Source organism: Xylocopa sonorina, chromosome 11 (assembly GCF_050948175.1).
Source record: "Xylocopa sonorina isolate GNS202 chromosome 11, iyXylSono1_principal, whole genome shotgun sequence".
Taxonomy (NCBI): Eukaryota; Metazoa; Arthropoda; class Insecta; order Hymenoptera; family Apidae; genus Xylocopa; species Xylocopa sonorina.
This window is the reverse complement of record NC_135203.1, coordinates 9,815,621-9,833,113: the sequence shown is the minus strand read 5'-3', so window position 1 is coordinate 9,833,113 and position 17,493 is coordinate 9,815,621. Positions and strand designations below refer to the sequence as shown.

The 17,493-nt window shown below is 47.9% G+C and overlaps 2 protein-coding genes across 2 annotated transcripts; both read left to right on the top strand.

Annotated features, from left to right (window-relative positions):
* Positions 1 to 8,867: 8,867 nt before the first annotated feature.
* LOC143428989 (maspardin) lies at positions 8,868 to 11,390 on the top strand. Its single transcript, XM_076904327.1, has 7 exons — positions 8,868 to 9,070; positions 9,455 to 9,589; positions 9,662 to 9,767; positions 9,862 to 9,982; positions 10,320 to 10,428; positions 10,507 to 10,755; positions 10,864 to 11,390. Exons 1-7 carry the CDS (start codon positions 8,972 to 8,974, stop codon positions 10,921 to 10,923), a joined length of 879 nt encoding a protein of 292 aa, XP_076760442.1. The 5' UTR covers positions 8,868 to 8,971; the 3' UTR covers positions 10,924 to 11,390.
* Positions 11,391 to 13,535: 2,145 nt separating this feature from the next.
* On the top strand, positions 13,536 to 15,586 carry LOC143428856 (major facilitator superfamily domain-containing protein 12). Its single transcript, XM_076904059.1, has 6 exons — positions 13,536 to 13,856; positions 13,928 to 14,210; positions 14,286 to 14,400; positions 14,592 to 14,966; positions 15,056 to 15,309; positions 15,386 to 15,586. The coding sequence occupies exons 1-6, from the start codon at positions 13,670 to 13,672 to the stop codon at positions 15,504 to 15,506; spliced, it is 1,335 nt and encodes a 444-aa protein (XP_076760174.1). The 5' UTR covers positions 13,536 to 13,669; the 3' UTR covers positions 15,507 to 15,586.
* The last annotated feature ends 1,907 nt before the right edge of the window (positions 15,587 to 17,493 follow it).

Sequence of the window (17,493 nt, the reverse complement as noted above, 5' to 3'; positions counted from 1 at the left end):
ACCAGCTGCTTTTTTTCTCTCTCCCTCGGGATACACCGGCCGATTATCCGCGGCCGCGTGAATCACACGTGACGCGAATTATTGGCTCCGTCGGTAAGTGTCACGTTACCGGTGAATAATGGCAGGTCTCGACGTGTACCCGGCTATTCATTGGCACCGCGGACGAACACTGACGCGACCAGAACGCGGATACCTGTCCATGTCTCTGGTTAATCCTTCTTTCGTACCGATTACACCGTGAACTCGCGATCCACTCCGTTCTCTTGGCTGTCACCGATGCGAACGAATCACACGCGCCGCGCTGCTGGCTGACATGCGCGCGAGCTTTCTATCGCGAACCTCTGGGCCGCCGTCGCGCGTTAGACACACAACGGCACGGAAGAAAAAAGGCGGAAAGTTTACGAGCGAACGACGCGCACGCGTACGCGTCTACGTGTTCGGCCAGTGTTGTGTACCGTCGTCGTACGGTTGTAGTGCGCGCACACCGCGATACCGAAAAAGACTGACACTCCAGGGAGGAAGGAAGGAAGAAAGGACGGCCAGCGGCGGGGGGAGGGGATAAGGAGAGACTCGTGGACGGGATTGGAGGGGTGAGCCCAGCGAAAAGGAGCAGGACACGAGGCGACCGCGAGTGTTCGCGATGATGCACGAACGCGACGGAATACGAGCCGATTTCTACCGATTCCGTGATTACACGCGCGCCGCTTTGCCATCGACTCCGTTCTGCATCGCGCGTCGCGTATCAACGTCACTCGAACGAACGACGATAACGCGGAACAGTGCGACGGTGCGCGGTTCGAACGTTTGGAAAATACCGCAACGACTACTGATCGGGCGGGACGGAACGGAACGGAACGGAACGAAACGAAACGAAACGAAACGGAAAGAAAACTGAACGGAACGAAACGGAACGGAACGGAACGGAACGTGAAACGGACCGGGTAAAAAGGAACGTTTGAACAGTCGAAGACGACGGAGCTGACGCGCGCACACTCGCGTCCCCTTGCGATCTGACGCTTCGACGTTCGCTCGCGTTTGCGATCCCCTCTACTCTTCCACGCCTCGATAGCAGGCTTCGAACGTTCGCTGGCGGACAGGACGAGCCAGACACCCGTGCTAGCATTCAGTGGGCGGAGGCCTAGGACGCCAACGCCGTCGCCAGGCAACGTATATCGGGCTGCGGTAGGTGGTAGACCGATGGTCACGCCCGGTATCGACACCTCCCTCTTTTCTTTACCTCTTCTTCCCCCTCTTTTGCCCCGACGTTTTCACCCTTTCTCTCTCTCTCACTCCCCCTCGCGACTCTCTCGCCTCTCCTTTCATCCTCCTCGTCGTGCACCCTATCGGATAACGACCCCTACGCTACGAGCTCGACGGAGATTTTCGGTGCGGTCGCGCAGGATTTCCTCGAACGTTTTCACTTCCGTTTCACCCCGAGAATCGTCTCGCGATACCTTGCTCGGAGGTATGCGTGCACGCGCTGCCAAAAGGACCCCTCATTATATACACTTTAATGGAAACGTTCGTTCTGTCGATTTCTCTCGCACGGAATTCAATTATTCAGCCTGGGGGCAATTACCGCGGCCGAATGATAACGATCATCAGTCAAGCCTACGCTCCGGTTGACGTCTATATTTTCCTTTATTTTCCTGCACGCTCGTTAACTCGCGGCCGACCTCGAGCAATCACGATGCTTTCGATGGAAACGCCCGAGGTAGGAGATCGTCCGCTCGCGATTCCGCTTACGCGCATTTTCGTATTCGTATCACGTTGCATCGAGGTAATTGGCCGTGATTGCGATGATCCCTTCCGCGATACCACCCTGCGAAAGATCCCCGTCACGACATCTCCGTTTTTCCTTTATTACCAGAGAGATCATTTTCCGCGATAAACGCTGCACTTTACATTCTGAAAGAAAAATAGACTGTTATTTCATGGTATATCGTTTTTATCTTTCGTCGAGTTGTTTCGAGGGTTCGTGGTATCGCCAGTCCATACGGATGTACGGTCGCCAAAGTGTGAACGTATTTAGTCTGTGAAATCGGCCGTGAACTCGCCAACATTGCATGAATCTGGCTACTCGCTCGTGAACAATCCCCTGTGTTCGTTCACGCGGAGGTACTCTTTCGACGCTCGTACACTCCCGCACCCCCTGAACAAACGCGAATAAAGTAATGGAACGAAGTCGGATGAACTTCAGGGAACACCTCGTTTTCGTCTACCCACTGAAAACGTATCTCTGACTTACACCGTTGCCTCTCTCGACTCCTATGTTCGCTCGAAATTAAATGCACAAGTCGAAACTACTTGATTGCAGGCTAAAGTACACTGCAACTAAAGTTCGTCGACGTTGTCGCTGGTACACGAGAAAAGAGTCGTAGCTAGCGGTTAAATAGCGAGGCAAATCGTTCCCACGAGTGACAAGCTACTTCGATGTAGCCTTTAAAACACACCGCCGCAAGCGGACAAGAGTAACGCAAGTGTCTTCCTTCGAAGTGCACGGTGCATCGTGGTAAACCATGCGCGACGACGGCGATCGCACAGGAGGAGGTCGAAGAGTGCACCAGCGAAAGCAACGAACGGCGAGAGGAACGAGAGAACGCTGATCTCTGTGTCTACCGGTAAATGGTATTAAACGTTACGTAGGTTCTTTTGCGAAGCGTAGGCAGTTAACACCTGCACGGCTATTCGATCTCATCGGTATCTAACGACGAGCAACAGTACTCATCGCTGGACAGCTATAAAACTTACTGGCTCGGTTTGCCTTTCCTCGATACTCGATTCGTTGAAACTCGTTCGCCTCCGTTCGCAGCAAAAAAGTCGACGAATTAACGTAACCGATGGAATCCAGCAAAAAACGTAACGAGAGCAATGTCTGCGCGAAACATCCACCCTCTGAAACTGTTCTCGTCTCGTTCGCTCTCCTTTCTCTGTCTTCTGCTAGCGTGTACGTAGTTTGAATTCCCGTAGGTTCTCTTCGAGTTTCGCCTCGTCCCTCGGATCCCTCGGCTATCTCCCGCGCGTTTGTACGCGCATCTGCATGCGCCCCACGTCACATACACAGCCAAGATGGCGTATACGGTGCTCGTAGTACAAATTGCAGGTAATTGCAGCCCGCGGAGAGGGCTCTCCTCCTCCGCCAGGGTACGAGGCGCACCGGGGGAAGTCGAGAGCGTGTGAAACTGCGAATTTTATGATTTACAAACGTGATCCTTTATAAGGGTATATGGATCTACGCGGAGGAACGAACCGGGCCGCAGTTAAGATCCGCCCCTGTGACCTCGCGGACCAACCGCGAGATAATTGCACGCCACGGACGATGCACGATTTACTCCTCGCGATTTACGATTTCGAGCGGTTGGACGAGTCGGGGAAATATCGACCGGTCGAAGAAAAGCTCGACAGTTCCCCGCGGGACGTTTACAGTCTTCGATTTAGGTATTTAACGCGCAAACGTCTCCTAGCTTCTTAAATTCGTACTTATCTGCTTATCTCTCTTTGGAAGAGCACTTTAGAGGGAATGATTTTTTCCCAATTGACGACGTTCAATGGAAATATTCGAAGGGACACTTGGTCGGAAGCGTTGGTCGGGTCGTTTCCACCGCAAGTGGAAACCGATCGGACATCGAATTTTCGAGTCGGTAGGTAGTCATTGTCCGTTACGGTGTTTCTCGGAAGGTCATCAGACCTGCCCCGAGGAACCTTCTTGGTCCCTCTTGACCTCGCTCATTCCAATTTAAACCGTTACGATTTTGAAAATTTTATAGGAGAGCCCCCTCGAGCGGACTAAACTCCGGCTTGTTCGCTCGAGCGCGCCCACGCGTTCTCACCCTCTACAAATTCTTCGCTTTCGATCGTTCTAACCGTCGCAATGGTTACGCGTAGATAAAAGTAGCGACGTTCGTTCGAATTCGATTCCCGACGTCGCCACGGTGCTCCCCCGATAGCCGCCTCGAGCCACGACTGTTGCTATCAATTTCCCAGGGAAGGAATACCTGTAATTTATGCATCAGCGACGAGCAACACGTGAAAGCGTGTAACGCGCACACGTGTTTTCCGGCGCGTCCGCCCGTATGCTCGAGCGTAATCGAAAAATTGTGGCAGGGAAACCGAGGTGCCGTGAGGGTACCAACTTTCATCGTATTACGGAATCCCCAAGAGCACATTAGCCGAAGGGCCAGAGGATTAAGCCGGGTCCTTGGTATTAAACCCTGACCAGGCCCTACCGCTTTGCCCTTCGCTACGCGTTCGTAAATACATACCATTACCGGGCGATTTCGCGTTATCTCGATCTGCAAATCCTTCTGAAAATTAATTAGCCCGTAAATATTCGGAAGACGATTATCGAGTACTTTTGCGAAACGAATTTAAGAAAATTTCCCTGGAACTACGGCGATGGAACCATCGCTGCGCGACAACGAGCGATCGAGGTCCGTTCGTAATAACACACGGTCCCAGGAACATCGACGGCCCCCGTGCCCGAGGAAGGATGTTTGAGAAGCCGCGCCTCCAGACGTTTTCTCGTTTCTTGGCACCTTCGATTGACAATTCTCAGGCCTGCGCCTGGCCACGAGGTCCAACTATTTGCTCTGCCTTTCTCCATCCTACCTGCGGAAATCGCGATCGTCTCTGTTCTTTCTCTAAACGCTTCATGAACCTTCTTTCCACTCCCCTTACCCTCTTCCCTCTCCCTATCTCTGTTCCCCTCCCGGTTGCGTTGGTAGTACGCGTAAACGCGTTGTCGTCGAACGTGCAGACACGCGCACACCGACGCGAGGATGTACCGAGAACGTAAGTTAACTATTACGGGGCCTCCTCGTGCTTTTATAGCCCATCTTGGTGGCGTGCATACCACCGCCATCTTGTTAGCTACGATTAAATATTGATGCAAGAACGGATATATTCAGAGTGGAAAGGTACCCTGTTCGCGGAATCCGGCCCGCGGGAATCTAGGACGGCAATGTTCAATTATACGAGCCAGCTTGACTTTTTCTACGACGATGAATCACGAGATCGAACTGTCGTTGCTCGGTTCTTTCGCAGGAGTTAATCGAGAGAGCCTCCCATCACGCCACGAAGAACAGGCCGCACCGTTTTACCGAGCAAACTCTAATTATTTATTACAATTAACGTCAGACAGGTGTCCGTTGGCGGAACGATCGAAGAATCGACGAAGGAGTTGCATCTCGCAAACGGAAGCGAGAGAGCGAGCGATTCAACGGCTTCTGTCCGCTAATTTGCTGTTCTCCGGTGCGTGTCCATTATTGTGCAAATCGGCGAACAGATTGCGGCAAAAGGTTGACAATGGGGGGATCTCCGCGTAAGTCTTCGTGGCCCCTATGGGGTGTTGAACCGCCCCATCGTTAGCGTGCCGAATCAACCGGAAATTCCAGCTTTCGCCGCTTCCGTATTCACTGGCCGGGCGAGGAGAGGAGATACGCGTGCGAGACGGTGGAAAAGAGAGACGATGGAAGAAGGTTCGTCGATGCATCGGGAGGCTGAAGCGAGCGACTCGCGTCGAAGGAATTAGCCAAGGCGAATGTCTCCTCCTGCCGTTCCCTCGATTGTCATGAAAATATTCGTTTATTATCAGCGGTGGAAGGGAAAGAGAGTTGCTTCCCCGTTGTTCCCCCGTGTTTCCAGATAATTAGAGATCGACGGCTGCGTCGAAGACTGGCCGAAGACGCCACCTGGACCGTCTCTATGCTAATTCCTCTGGGTCTTCCCCTCTTTCCGTTTTTACCGAACTCCTTCCGCGCTAATCCTTTACCGTTGGACGAGATCCATCGTTCGAAGGGAAACTCGAACAATGCTCCGGGCGTAAAACAAATTTCGATGCACCGGGACAGGAGACGCCACCTTGGTCTCAGTGCTTAACCGTAAGTCGTAACGAGCGCAGAAATTTCCAAGGAACAACAGCGTTATTAATAACACTGGGAACTCGTCTTCGCAGCTGAACCGGTGAAAGCCGTCCCAGAGACGTTTGTCGATCATCGAACCATCCTCGTAACACGCTCTGAACGGACGTTCTACCGATCGTACCGCGAACGCGTACGCGGATCCGTGTGCCGATCCGCGTATCAGAGTTCGAGAGGGTCGCGCAACGTGAAAAGGGGGCCAGTCGTGGGCGGTGGTTCTCGCGAGACGGAGAAAGATCGCTCCGAAACGAGACAACCGTGAGTAGATCGCTTTTAGGATCATTAATTATCCTAGGAAGCGCGAGAACGAGCAGGATACCGTGCGCCGCGCGACCAGCCGACCTGGAGCGGCGGCGGCGGTGGCAGGGACGAAGGGGATGTCGACGGAGGGAGCGGAATTAGAGAGCAAAGGAGATGGCGAATGTCGCCACTGCAAACCGAAATTACCGTCGAAGATTAATGATCGCGCGCTTTATTACAGGTATTTATAGCCGTGTTCTAAAATTCAAAGCGCAGTTAACCTTTCCGGTAATAAGAGCGATACCCGCGAACCTTCGAAACTTTCGGGAAATTCGTAGCGTTACAGTCGAACCGCTTCCTGCGCCCAATAAAATTTCTATGGCCGTCCGCAAATACCCCGGCCTGAATATCAGTGTTTACGATTGTTGTACGTCGCTATTTGTCGCCGGATCAGAATTTTCCTACGCGGCGAACCTTTTGGGTTTCGATTCAAGCCGGTGGAACTCGACTGCGTTACCGGGAGACGGAATATCGGGACAATGGAGCAACGAAATGCTCGATGGCTGGTCTCTGGGACGATGCCTCGTTGGCTTAACGCCATCGATGCTCCTCGCATTAATTAAGTTTAGCCAGACCGTTTGCTTTTGCGCGAAACTAAAAGAAACCTCATAAAGAAGGGAGGCAAGAAGGAAAGCGAGACAACGTACCGTATACATACATCCGTGCGGGTGTGTATATATATATATACATTCGTTCCTTAAATAAATCGCTTCGAGTGACGGATTGGGGAAGAAGATTAACGAGCGGTGGTGTGTCGTTCGATTCGATACGTCGAATTAACGCGGGACAGGAACGAAGCTCTCTCGGTATCGGTTATTAATGACTCGGGCCTCTGCCAATGTAAACCTTACCGAGCGTTTCGCATTCGTGACTTTGGAAAGCTTAGATTAATCGCGACTGATAAATGCAGCCGATACCAGCCGATGGATCGTATTATAGCCGGATGAATCGCGGTTAATTATCCCCGATCGTTTAACAACACGTAAACGTTACAAAACTCAAATAAAACCACCGCCCGGCGATCGCTGGCCTTCCTACGCGATACTTGCATCGTTCACGATCACGCTCTGTAACCCTTGTTTCTCTTCGATCGTCGAATTTTAGAAAAACCAGCGCGCCTCTCCTTCTACCAGTAAGATTATAAATTATTTCAGCGCGCTGTCGATGATTGGAAAATTCCAAAACATAAAGAATGGTGGGGGGGTTGAAAATGAGAAAGGGGATAAGAAACTGGTCGACGAGTACCCTTGGGTAATACCGTGGAACAGGCGAAATCGTTAATCTTACAGCTGGTAGGTTGGCAGAGAAGTAGGTATTTGGTGTATATCGAACAGCTACGAGTAACACTTGTAGATACGCGAGCAGCTCTGCCACACCCCTGCACGAGTCGGTGGTTGCGACCCTACTTTGCGGGGATCGCAAATATTTGCTGCGACTACCCGAGCGAATCGCCAGTGCGCAAATACTAACTACGGAAACAGCGGAAGGGGACGATTACCAGCGTTTTACATTTGATAACATTCTATTATTTATTCCTAAATAATTACCCAGACAACACAGCAGATCGCATAACGCTTTAAAAAGCACCATCGTAAGTATCACGAGGGTTACGCATATTTAAATGCATCAGAACATCACGCGGTACTGTTCCACTACCGATACCGCCTGGTATCAGCCTCATTCATCAATTTAGTATATTTCAATAGTTTTATTGTCATTTATTTGATATTTCCCGCTTTAGAGGTAAGAGAGAGAAAGATATATGAAAGAAGCTATTAGAAAGAGTGAGATAGATGAAGCAGACCCTTCTCTGGAACCCGTGGCGCCATCTCTGTGAAAAGTGCTCAAACTGGTCGCACAGCGTTATCGACAGCGAAGTGAACTCCTCAAGAACTACTAGCGCCATCTGTTGGAGAAATGCTGAAACTGGTTGGCCATTGGTTTCACTACTTTCCACAGAGATGGCGCTAGTTGTGCCACCTGTAGGCTTATGTCTTGCACGCCATACGTTATCGACACGCAGCGGAATACAGTAACAGCGCTACCCTCGTCGTAGAAGTTACGCTCGCATATATTTATTATCAAATATTTTCGTTCTAATTACAATTCGTATATCGGTTTAGTTTGTTGAACCGTGTGTGGTCGAAGTGTGGCCATAAGTGGACGATAAATTACAAGAACACCGGGGAAATACGATAATTGTTGCGCAGGCGTATTGTTGTTTGCGATAGTGACAATGCAACGAGACCTCCAAGAAGAGCAAGTGAGATAAAGGACGACGATGCTCGGAAGGGGGTGTAAACTGAACGGCACTACTGGTATACGCTCGCAAACAAGTAGTATTAAAGTGATTTGACCTTCGAAGTTACTGGATAACATGAACGTTCCTTTTTGGAAACCTTCGACGATCAAGGATGTTCGCTGCGAGTAACGATACGAAGACAACTGTTCGCATTATAACCTGATTTTTGAGGTAAGTTCACCCAAACATTACAAGCGTAACCATTATGTCTGTAACCATTACGTATTCCGACTCCGCAACAATTGTACACATTAAACGGATCCTTGTTTGTGCTCCGATCACTCAAAAATCGAACAAATCGCGCAAAGTAGAATCTCCGGTTTGGACAACTCTGTTATCTCACTTTTTCCCTCTTTCTCCGTTCTTCTAGATATCTGTAACTCTGCAGGCAACCAGTCCTGAAGCGATTAAAAAAAAAACAACTGTGATCAGCCGCAGTGTTACAAAGAAAATGTCGTGTTCGAGCGAACTATCTCGATCCCAGGAGTATCTCAGCTTTCGTAGCTCTGTTCCACTTAGAAAAATCGTTGTAGACGCCGATGGCACTAAGGTACGTAATCGTTCACTTTGGTTCTACGTCAATTTCCCTACTCGATGTTTCGTTTCGGTGGGACTGGCATCAGATCGAGACCCGCATCGATGACCTCACTGACTGATTTACGTACATTCCTACGTCTCGTTTTACGTTTAAAAAAGTTATCGTCTCGTTTTCATTACAGCGAAAGTATACATATATACATATACATAAGTTCGAATATTTATTTTGCGTTGTGTACGTACTTTCTTTCCATTCTACTTTAAATCCGGATCGCCGCTATTAAATGGAACGTGACACTCTTCTATCTTTACTTGAAGCGTTCCCTGATAAAAATAGAAAATAAAACATGTTATGAAAATTGTGCTCATCTAAACGATAGAAATTCTGTTATTTTAGGGATGGAAAGTGTACGATTCTAGTCCAAAGACTATCAAGTGTCCACTCGTATGTCTTCCACCGGTTAGCGGGACGGCCGATATTTTCTTTAAACAAATATTGGGCTTAGCAGCTAAAGGATACAGAATCATATCAGTAAGTACAAATATTAGAACGTTGGTTGTTGCGCGAAAGCTTGCTTGATCTCTGAAATAAATTCTGCTTCAGGCCGAGCCACCTGTGTACTGGAATATTAAGGAATGGTGCGATGGATTTCGAAAACTTCTGGACTACATGGAGCTGGATAAGGTGCACCTCTTCGGTGCTTCATTAGGTCAGAACGTACGAACGAAAATTATTGATCGACTCGATTACGAAGCTGGAGTTTTGAGAATTTTCATTGAAATCGCGTTTACGTTTGCTTTCAGGCGGATTTTTAGCGCAAAAATTCACCGAGGTGAACGCTCATTGTCCTAGAGTGGTATCGTTGATACTCTGCAACACGTTCACAGATACGTCTGTGTTTAGTTACAACGATTCCGCGGCAGTGTAAGTATTAAACGCTTATTTCTAACGCGTACTCTTAGTACACGCCTTGAGTACGATGTTGCATAAACATCGATATATTTCCTCCTACATCAATGTAGTGTCGTTTAATAAACCAACAGAAACCTTAAAAATCCTTGTGTGATATATCAGTGATTCACTGTAAGGGGATTAATCGTGCCTTGTTTTCTAACGTCTATAAAAAGTCAAATAAATCTGTAGCGTTTCATACGTTTGTTTCTCGTCCGTTTCGAGATAAGTAAGCGTATGACACAACACGATACGTTATCGCGAATGTTTCGCGTGGGACTGTTCCATCATTGATTAATTTTAATTGCAGCTTTTGGATCCTACCGTCGTTGGTACTGAAAAAGATGCTAATGGGAAACTTTGTGACGGAGAAAGTCGATGGGGAGATAGTGGAGGCGATTGATTTTATGGTAGAAAGGGTGAGTATAACATGGCAAAGTTACATGTACATTTCGTGTTTTATAATATTTAATAATGACGATCCTTTCTGTTCGCAGTTAGAGAGTTTAACTCAACCCGAACTAGCGTCTCGCTTAACGATGAACTGTGTCAATTGTTACGTTCAACCACAAAAGATATGCCACTTGCCTATCACGATTATAGATGTATTTGATGAGTACGCGTTATCGAACTCAGTGAGAGAGGAAATGTACAAGTGTTACCCGAATGCTAAATTAGCCCATCTAAAAAGCGGTGGAAATTTTCCATATTTAAGTCGAGCAGCTGAAGTAAATTTACATTTGCAGGTAAGCACAATCGACTATATATGTATGCGATTGACGATGCGTCCTCCTCTCGATTCGATCGAGAAAATTTTATTTACGTTGTTCACCGGAAGTAAAACGCATTTGCAGATTCATTTGAGACAGTTCGATGGAACCGAGTACGCTGCTTCGGAACGAACGAAATCATAGCGCCCTTGGCATGGACTCTGGACAATACGATGCGTAATTGTTAGATCGACGCGCATTTTACATGTACGCGCTCCTCTACTTAATTCCTGATCAATGACCAGTCTGATTTACACATTACCAGTAGAACGCATCGATTATAACAGTAAATCCGGAAACGTTCTACAAATACATTCACCATATCAAATATACCGAAATATTTTACGTGTATATAGGTACTAGTGTTGTGAAACGTTTACTCGATTTTTTATCGCGATGTTCACGAGTACGGCCTGTTATATTTTTTTAAGCGAATATTTATTGATCGTAAGTCGATATGTTTCGAAGGTAAATTCGAAACGTTCTCGATCAAACGGTAGCAGATACAATATCGTAATTTTTACGAGAGGGGAAAAGAATAAAAAAAAAAGTGTTCGCTGTCAATAAAAGAATTCAATTGAACAAACAATAATAAAGAATATAGGATTAAGCGTAAAATCGATTAAAAAGTTTCAAAAAATACAAACTAAGTAAATCACGATTAAATTAATGTCGCTGGTATATTCAGTCCAACTCGACTTGTATATACTTGTTCGAAATAAATATAATTTTGTAACAAAAAGAAAAAAAAAAAATTATGTGAAAAGAACAGCAAATTCGGAGGGATGTTGCGATCGGTGTAATACCAGTTTGATTGAGGTGGTCTCTGCTCGCCTATAGCGGTTGCCGGTGAATGAACTCTCCGGACGTGCATACTTACTCTACTGCGAGATCGTCTAACTGAAGAGACCGTACAAGAACTTGTTCGGTATCGATTTCTCCGCGCGCGTTCTCGTTCGCGTTTCTCTCTAGCGAGCTCAGATTACAGTTCCCCTTTTCTGTTCGCCTATGGGACACCTTTGCTTACTTCTCCTGTGCATACCGCGCATGCATTAATTACGGCCGTGCACCGAACCGCAGACACATACGTCGTCCAACTTGGAGCGCATTCTCGGCTGACCTGGTTCCTTCTTTTCAACGAAACTTAACGCATCAACTTCTACCCTTCCTCTACATATATAGCTGTGCTCTATAAAAATTCTCCGACTTCTATTATTACGTTACAAGTAAGGATATTTTTAAATCCATTAATGATAGATTTTTTTTTATTTTTAACTCCTCGCGGCTTGCTTCGAACAAGATTCAAATCGCTTATCATCTCTTGCAGAGAAGGCGAAAAATCTTTACCTGGCTTAGACCTTCTTAAGCTTGCTTGTTTAACGCTGACGCGGTTTCCGAAATTTTCTTATCCCAACTGCGTTCGGAATGCGCAAGTAGTTTGCCTTCGAGAAACAGATATGGTCTCGAGCAGATCAGCCGAGTATCCGAGCGTCTTCGATCGCGTCTGGATGTAAATGTTGGCACAACTTTACCTATTCTGTACATAATCCTATAAAGGTATTTCCTTTGCCCGATAAGATTACCGCTATCGCGTCAGCGGGCGGTCGTAATCCAGTCATCGATTATAACGATAAGCCTCGGTTCGTGAAGCGGGAAACTGCACGCGTTTGAAAGTTCAGTCGCTTAAGCGATCCTGTCGCGGCTAGTCGCACGCTTCGCTCACGCTCGCTCACGGTACATCGTGCGTACAGAAACCATCTCATTCTAGCGCATAATCCTCATTCTCTCGCGTTTTCGTTTTAACGCGATACGCGATGCGCAACATTTGATCTTTGTTCTTTGGAACTTTCTCGGGATCTCCTTGAACAACGAGTTCAGTTCAGCGTCCGACGCGAACGCGAGCGATCGATGCGCGAGCGACAGGAAACGCGAAGAGGCGAATAATCGCGAGAAACAAATACAGTGTACACATCCGGTAACCGCGTGGAATCCGATGCCGCGATACGCGATCGTGTAACGTTCCACCGTCAATCTTCAGTGTAATCTCCAGAGTAAACGCGAGCTGTGTTTCTTACTGCGATCGATCGATCGGCTAACAAGCTTTCGGCCCCGGGTGCACAGCCTTAAGCGGAAATCGTTTTGTGCCCTGCGGATCGATTCGCCGGTGAAAGGGAGAACGAGCGCGAGCGTTGCCTTAAAAATACTAGGTCTCCGCGAAAATTGCTCCCTTTGCGGTTCTCGTCGCGTCGAGACGTTCACCACGCGCGGTGAGTACGTAAGCGTTCGACCAGTTGGGAGATTCGTGAGTCCCTCGCGGCTTCCGGTGTCGTTACGGAACGAGACTAGATGGATTGACGTCTGAATGAAAACATCAACAAAGATAAATCTGTTTTAATTTCATTTCGGTGTACAGTTTTTTTTTTTTTAACATCCATCTAATGGTTTGATATTTATGTTCATAAAGTTTGAGAGTTTGATTCGTAGCTATGTACGACAGTCGCGGAAGATATTTGCACACGCGCGTGGTTTGACAGATGGTATCCTGCGCGATAATTACACAAAGTTATTTGCTAGTCCTTTGTTTCAGTTAATTCAAGCGATTATTGTCGCATTACGAAAGAAACTCGGATAATAGTCGGCAAGGTGCGACAGACGCCGCTGACTCACTTCGCATTCCTGACGATCGTTTTTGGTTTTATTTCAGCGGGATTAATTTGAATGTATGTGTAGGTTCATCGAGCGGTTTCGGGTTGTTCGAGAATATTAAGTCTCGAAGATGGAGAGTCCATGCCGTAATTGCAGCGGTTGCACCTGAAACGCGAGTACAACGAAGTCGTCTCTGAAATATCTTGTAAATCCTGCGAAAATCATCGATCGAGGCTTTTTCGTAATGGACAGCGCGGAAGAGCGATCTCCACTGTTGGAGAGAAAAGTGAGCACCTCGACGAAATTCGCCTACGCTTTGGGACACATTTTCAATGACCTCACAGCTGCCATGTGGTTCTCCTACACCCTTATCTACTTTCAAAGAGTAGCTTTACTGGAGCCCATTACTGCCGGAGCTCTGTTGCTTTTAGGTGAATAAAATTTATATTTAAAATTCGCCAATTCGAGCTATTTCTAACTACGCGTGGATATCTTTTTCCAGGACAAATCGTGGACGCCTTCATGACTCCTATTTTCGGAGTACTGGTCGATCGGCATCCGAAGAAAAAAAATTGGCACGTTTTGGGCTCCGTGCTGGTTACACTGTCGTTTCCGGTGATTTTTGGTGGCTTCGCCAAATCGACCAATTCTGGTATCATGATCTTGTACGTGGTCAGCATCGTCATGTTCCAGATTGGCTGGGCAGCTGTACAAATATCCCATTTGTCCATGATCCCCGCTTTAACGAATTCGTTATTGGCACGAGCCGATTTAACGGCGATAAGGTATAATTTTGTTTAATTGAATCCTATGCAACATAATTTTCTATTCTAATAATTTTCGATGATTTTGGAGTACAGGTATTCAGCTCAAGTTGGAGCAGCCGTCGTGGTATTCGTCGTTACGTGGATAGTCTTACCCACAAGCGAAGAGGCCGTGGTGCGATTGGATCAACAGGACAGTTATAAATTCAGAGTGAGTACCTCGATTAGACTATCGAAATACACCGCAATTACGCGTATCTGCGGTCTCGTTGACTGGGATATACTCCACAGGAGTACGTCTTCCTGTCCAACGCAATGAGCGTTTAATCGACCTAATCTCCTTAAGACTGTAAGACATCTGTAACAGCCGAGCATTTCCTGATCGAAAGTTTCCTATTACAGAACATTGTGTTAACTCTAACGTCTATTGGTTTGACGTCTACCGTACTGTTTCACGTCTTTCTGAAAGGGAATCTCTTGGAAAAATCAAGTCCGAATAACAAAGGGACCGTCGAGGAGGCCAGAAGGCTGGTCGACAATAATTCCCAGAATAATCGAAGCTCCTTGGTCAGTACGACAATTTTACTACGGGTTGCTATGCTGTACGTAGCCAGCAGGCTGTTCATCACGTTGGCTACGGTATATTTGCCTTTGTACATCGAAGAAACGGACGTCGACGGTAAGGAGGCCCTGGCTACGGTCCCATTGGTCTCATACCTGTCCTCCTTTGTCGCTGCTTTGCTGCTGAAATACATAAATAAATCGTGCGGAACAAAGGTACATCTTTCAAATGCGAACGAAGGCTATTAAGCTAAAGCCTAGCATCGTCCAGCGAAAATATGATCGAACGTTTCATTGGCTTTCAGGTATGCTATTTTTTAGGAACTTTGATCGGCATTTTGTCCGCCGCGATCGCCGAGTACGGCGGGAATTCAGCGTCGGTCATATACATCGTGGCCATTCTAATCGGAAGCGCAAGCTCCGTTACGATGGTCACAGCGTTGAGCGTGACAGCGGAAATAATCGGGCCACGGACTGAACGAAGCGCCATCGTCTATTCTATCGTGACTTTTCTCGATAAAGTTGTCACCGGACTGGTCGTGATCCTTATCGAGAAATGGTGGGGAAAATTGATAGTTTTCAGATCGTCGAGAGAGAGGAACGGGATGGAAGCCATTGTATTTTATATCTTCTAGGCGATGCAGACAACCGGAGCTTTGCCCGAATTATAACAAGGACACACTGGCCCTAGTTTGCGCTCTTTCCATGACTGTAGGACTCGTTACGCTGCTTTCGGTATCGCGATGTTTAAATTAATTATCTTTACTATTATATTAACAGGTAACAAAGGTCATTTAATTCTCCTGTGATCCTCATAAACCTCATCTTTCAACCAGTGTTCGCTTCATATTCGTATTTGTCTACTTTCTTCTAGAACAGGTAAAAAGTGTTTCGGAGAGCATAAATAAATGTTAAATAATCATGCGTGCGTAAGTTTCGAATGAATAAATTGAAAATTCGCTTCGAACATTCCCGCCGGTTGTGACGTGCTGCGCGGCGGCGCAGACTCACGGGAGCGTGGTTACCGACGCAGTCGATGGTACGCGCAGTCGTCGTAAAGATGTCGCCGCGCGATCACAGTATGGCCTCGGAATTTTCCAACGGAACAAGCCGGCGTGATGGCAACGCGAGGGTACGATGACCTGCTCGATTTACGCGTTACGTGGCGAAGCGTAGTTGCGTCGTAGAACGTAAGACGAGCTCCGTTGAATTCTACTTGGTCGCTATACCTCGTCCGGCCCGTATAGCACGGTTATCGTATGAACCTGACGATAGACAGGAGCAAGATTCGCGAGAAGGGTGGGGGAATCGTGTCGCTCGCAAGCCAGTCTCGGAAGGAAAGACGGAGAGGTCGAGAGAAACGAGTACGCAGGAGTAAGAGAGAAGGAGAAAAGGAGCGAGTGCGCGCGCGAGTCTGCTTCGAGTCGAAAGCAGGGAAAGGAAGAGAGAGAGAGAGAGAGAGAGGGAGAGAGAGAGGGAGAGATTGAAAAGCAGAGGGACGGAGGCGCTTTGGTGGACCACGAGGCAACGACAAACGGCGCACACATCGGCTCGTGCGAACATGGCCCGGAAGGTGCGCGCGAGGCTACTGCGCAGAGTCTTGTTTTGCTCGGCGGGACGAGGGGGATACGGAGGCGGACGCACGTTCACGGGGCATGGCGTGGTGCGCGTTCTAGTAAACAACTTGTGTGCGACTCGTGCGGGGAATCTGCGTCCCGAGTAATCGTGATTTTTCTTGCGAACGAGCGCGATACCGCCGCTCACAATGAATCGTACCGTACGCACATTAGATCGTTCGGTGTGCGTTTCGCGAGCACGGCCAGGTACGTGGTGTTTCAGTGCGGTTTAACCAAAAAATTTTGTCCTCTCTCTTTCTCTCTTTCTCTCTCTCTCTCTCTCTCTCTCTCTCTCTCTCTCTATACTAAGAAACTCGACTACCCCGGATCACCTCGTGTGTTCCCCTTTTGTGCGTATGTTTACGAGTGTGGTGACTGTTACGATCGTGTTTACGTAGAACAAGTGTCTTCCCCGCTGACCGATTTTCCAGTGTCATCGATCGACTCTCGATCAGCCTCGAGCCTGCTAGTTCGCGTGTTTCACCAGGAAGATCCGGGATTCTTCTTCCCTCCACGTTGACACGGTAAGTGAATCAGTTGGAATTTCTTTGATAGAACAGCCGCATTCCTACGATCCCGGTCACGGCGTCTATCGAATACCTTTCTACGCGGTGTATTTTCGGAAGCATGGCCGTGGTTGGCGCGCGACTACGAGCGAACCGCGAAATCGCGAAACGCGTGTCTAAACGTTTCGATAACAGTGTTCTTCTGGTTGCCCGATCGAATTTTCGTCTGCTCGCGTCGTGACCCTTCCCATTTGGGAATGCGCGCCACTATCACTCGACGATCCTAATCGAGCGTCTTTCGTTTTTTCATTTATCGCCCGTTCGGCTGACTGTCAGTTTAGTGTCGGCCTCGTAGCGCGCGCGTCCCTCTGTATATACACACGTACACACGTATATACGCATTCTTTCATTTCTCCCGTATTTGAACGTAAAGTGAACGGGCGCTGGGGGGATATAGCGATGGCGTGGAATAAAGGCGTAAAGGAAGTGCGCGATCGTTTACCTCTTTCATCGGTTGACACACGACCGATCGTCGGATAATATCATCCGTCTCGAATTTCCTTTAGGCCGGATAAAGATCGATTCGGTGACGCGGCGTGTCCGCGGCGCATGGTTTCGCGT

Coding starts and splice junctions, on each gene's coding strand:
- LOC143428989 (XM_076904327.1), top strand. CDS start 8,972: ATGTCGTGTTCGAGCGAACTATCTCGATCCCAGGAGTATCTCAGCTTT. Junction 9,590..9,661: donor AAGGATACAGAATCATATCA/GTAAGTACAAAT, acceptor ATTCTGCTTCAG/GCCGAGCCACCTGTGTACTG. Junction 9,983..10,319: donor TACAACGATTCCGCGGCAGT/GTAAGTATTAAA, acceptor TTTTAATTGCAG/CTTTTGGATCCTACCGTCGT.
- LOC143428856 (XM_076904059.1), top strand. CDS start 13,670: ATGGACAGCGCGGAAGAGCGATCTCCACTGTTGGAGAGAAAAGTGAGC. Junction 14,211..14,285: donor GCCGATTTAACGGCGATAAG/GTATAATTTTGT, acceptor TTTGGAGTACAG/GTATTCAGCTCAAGTTGGAG. Junction 14,401..14,591: donor AGGACAGTTATAAATTCAGA/GTGAGTACCTCG, acceptor TTCCTATTACAG/AACATTGTGTTAACTCTAAC.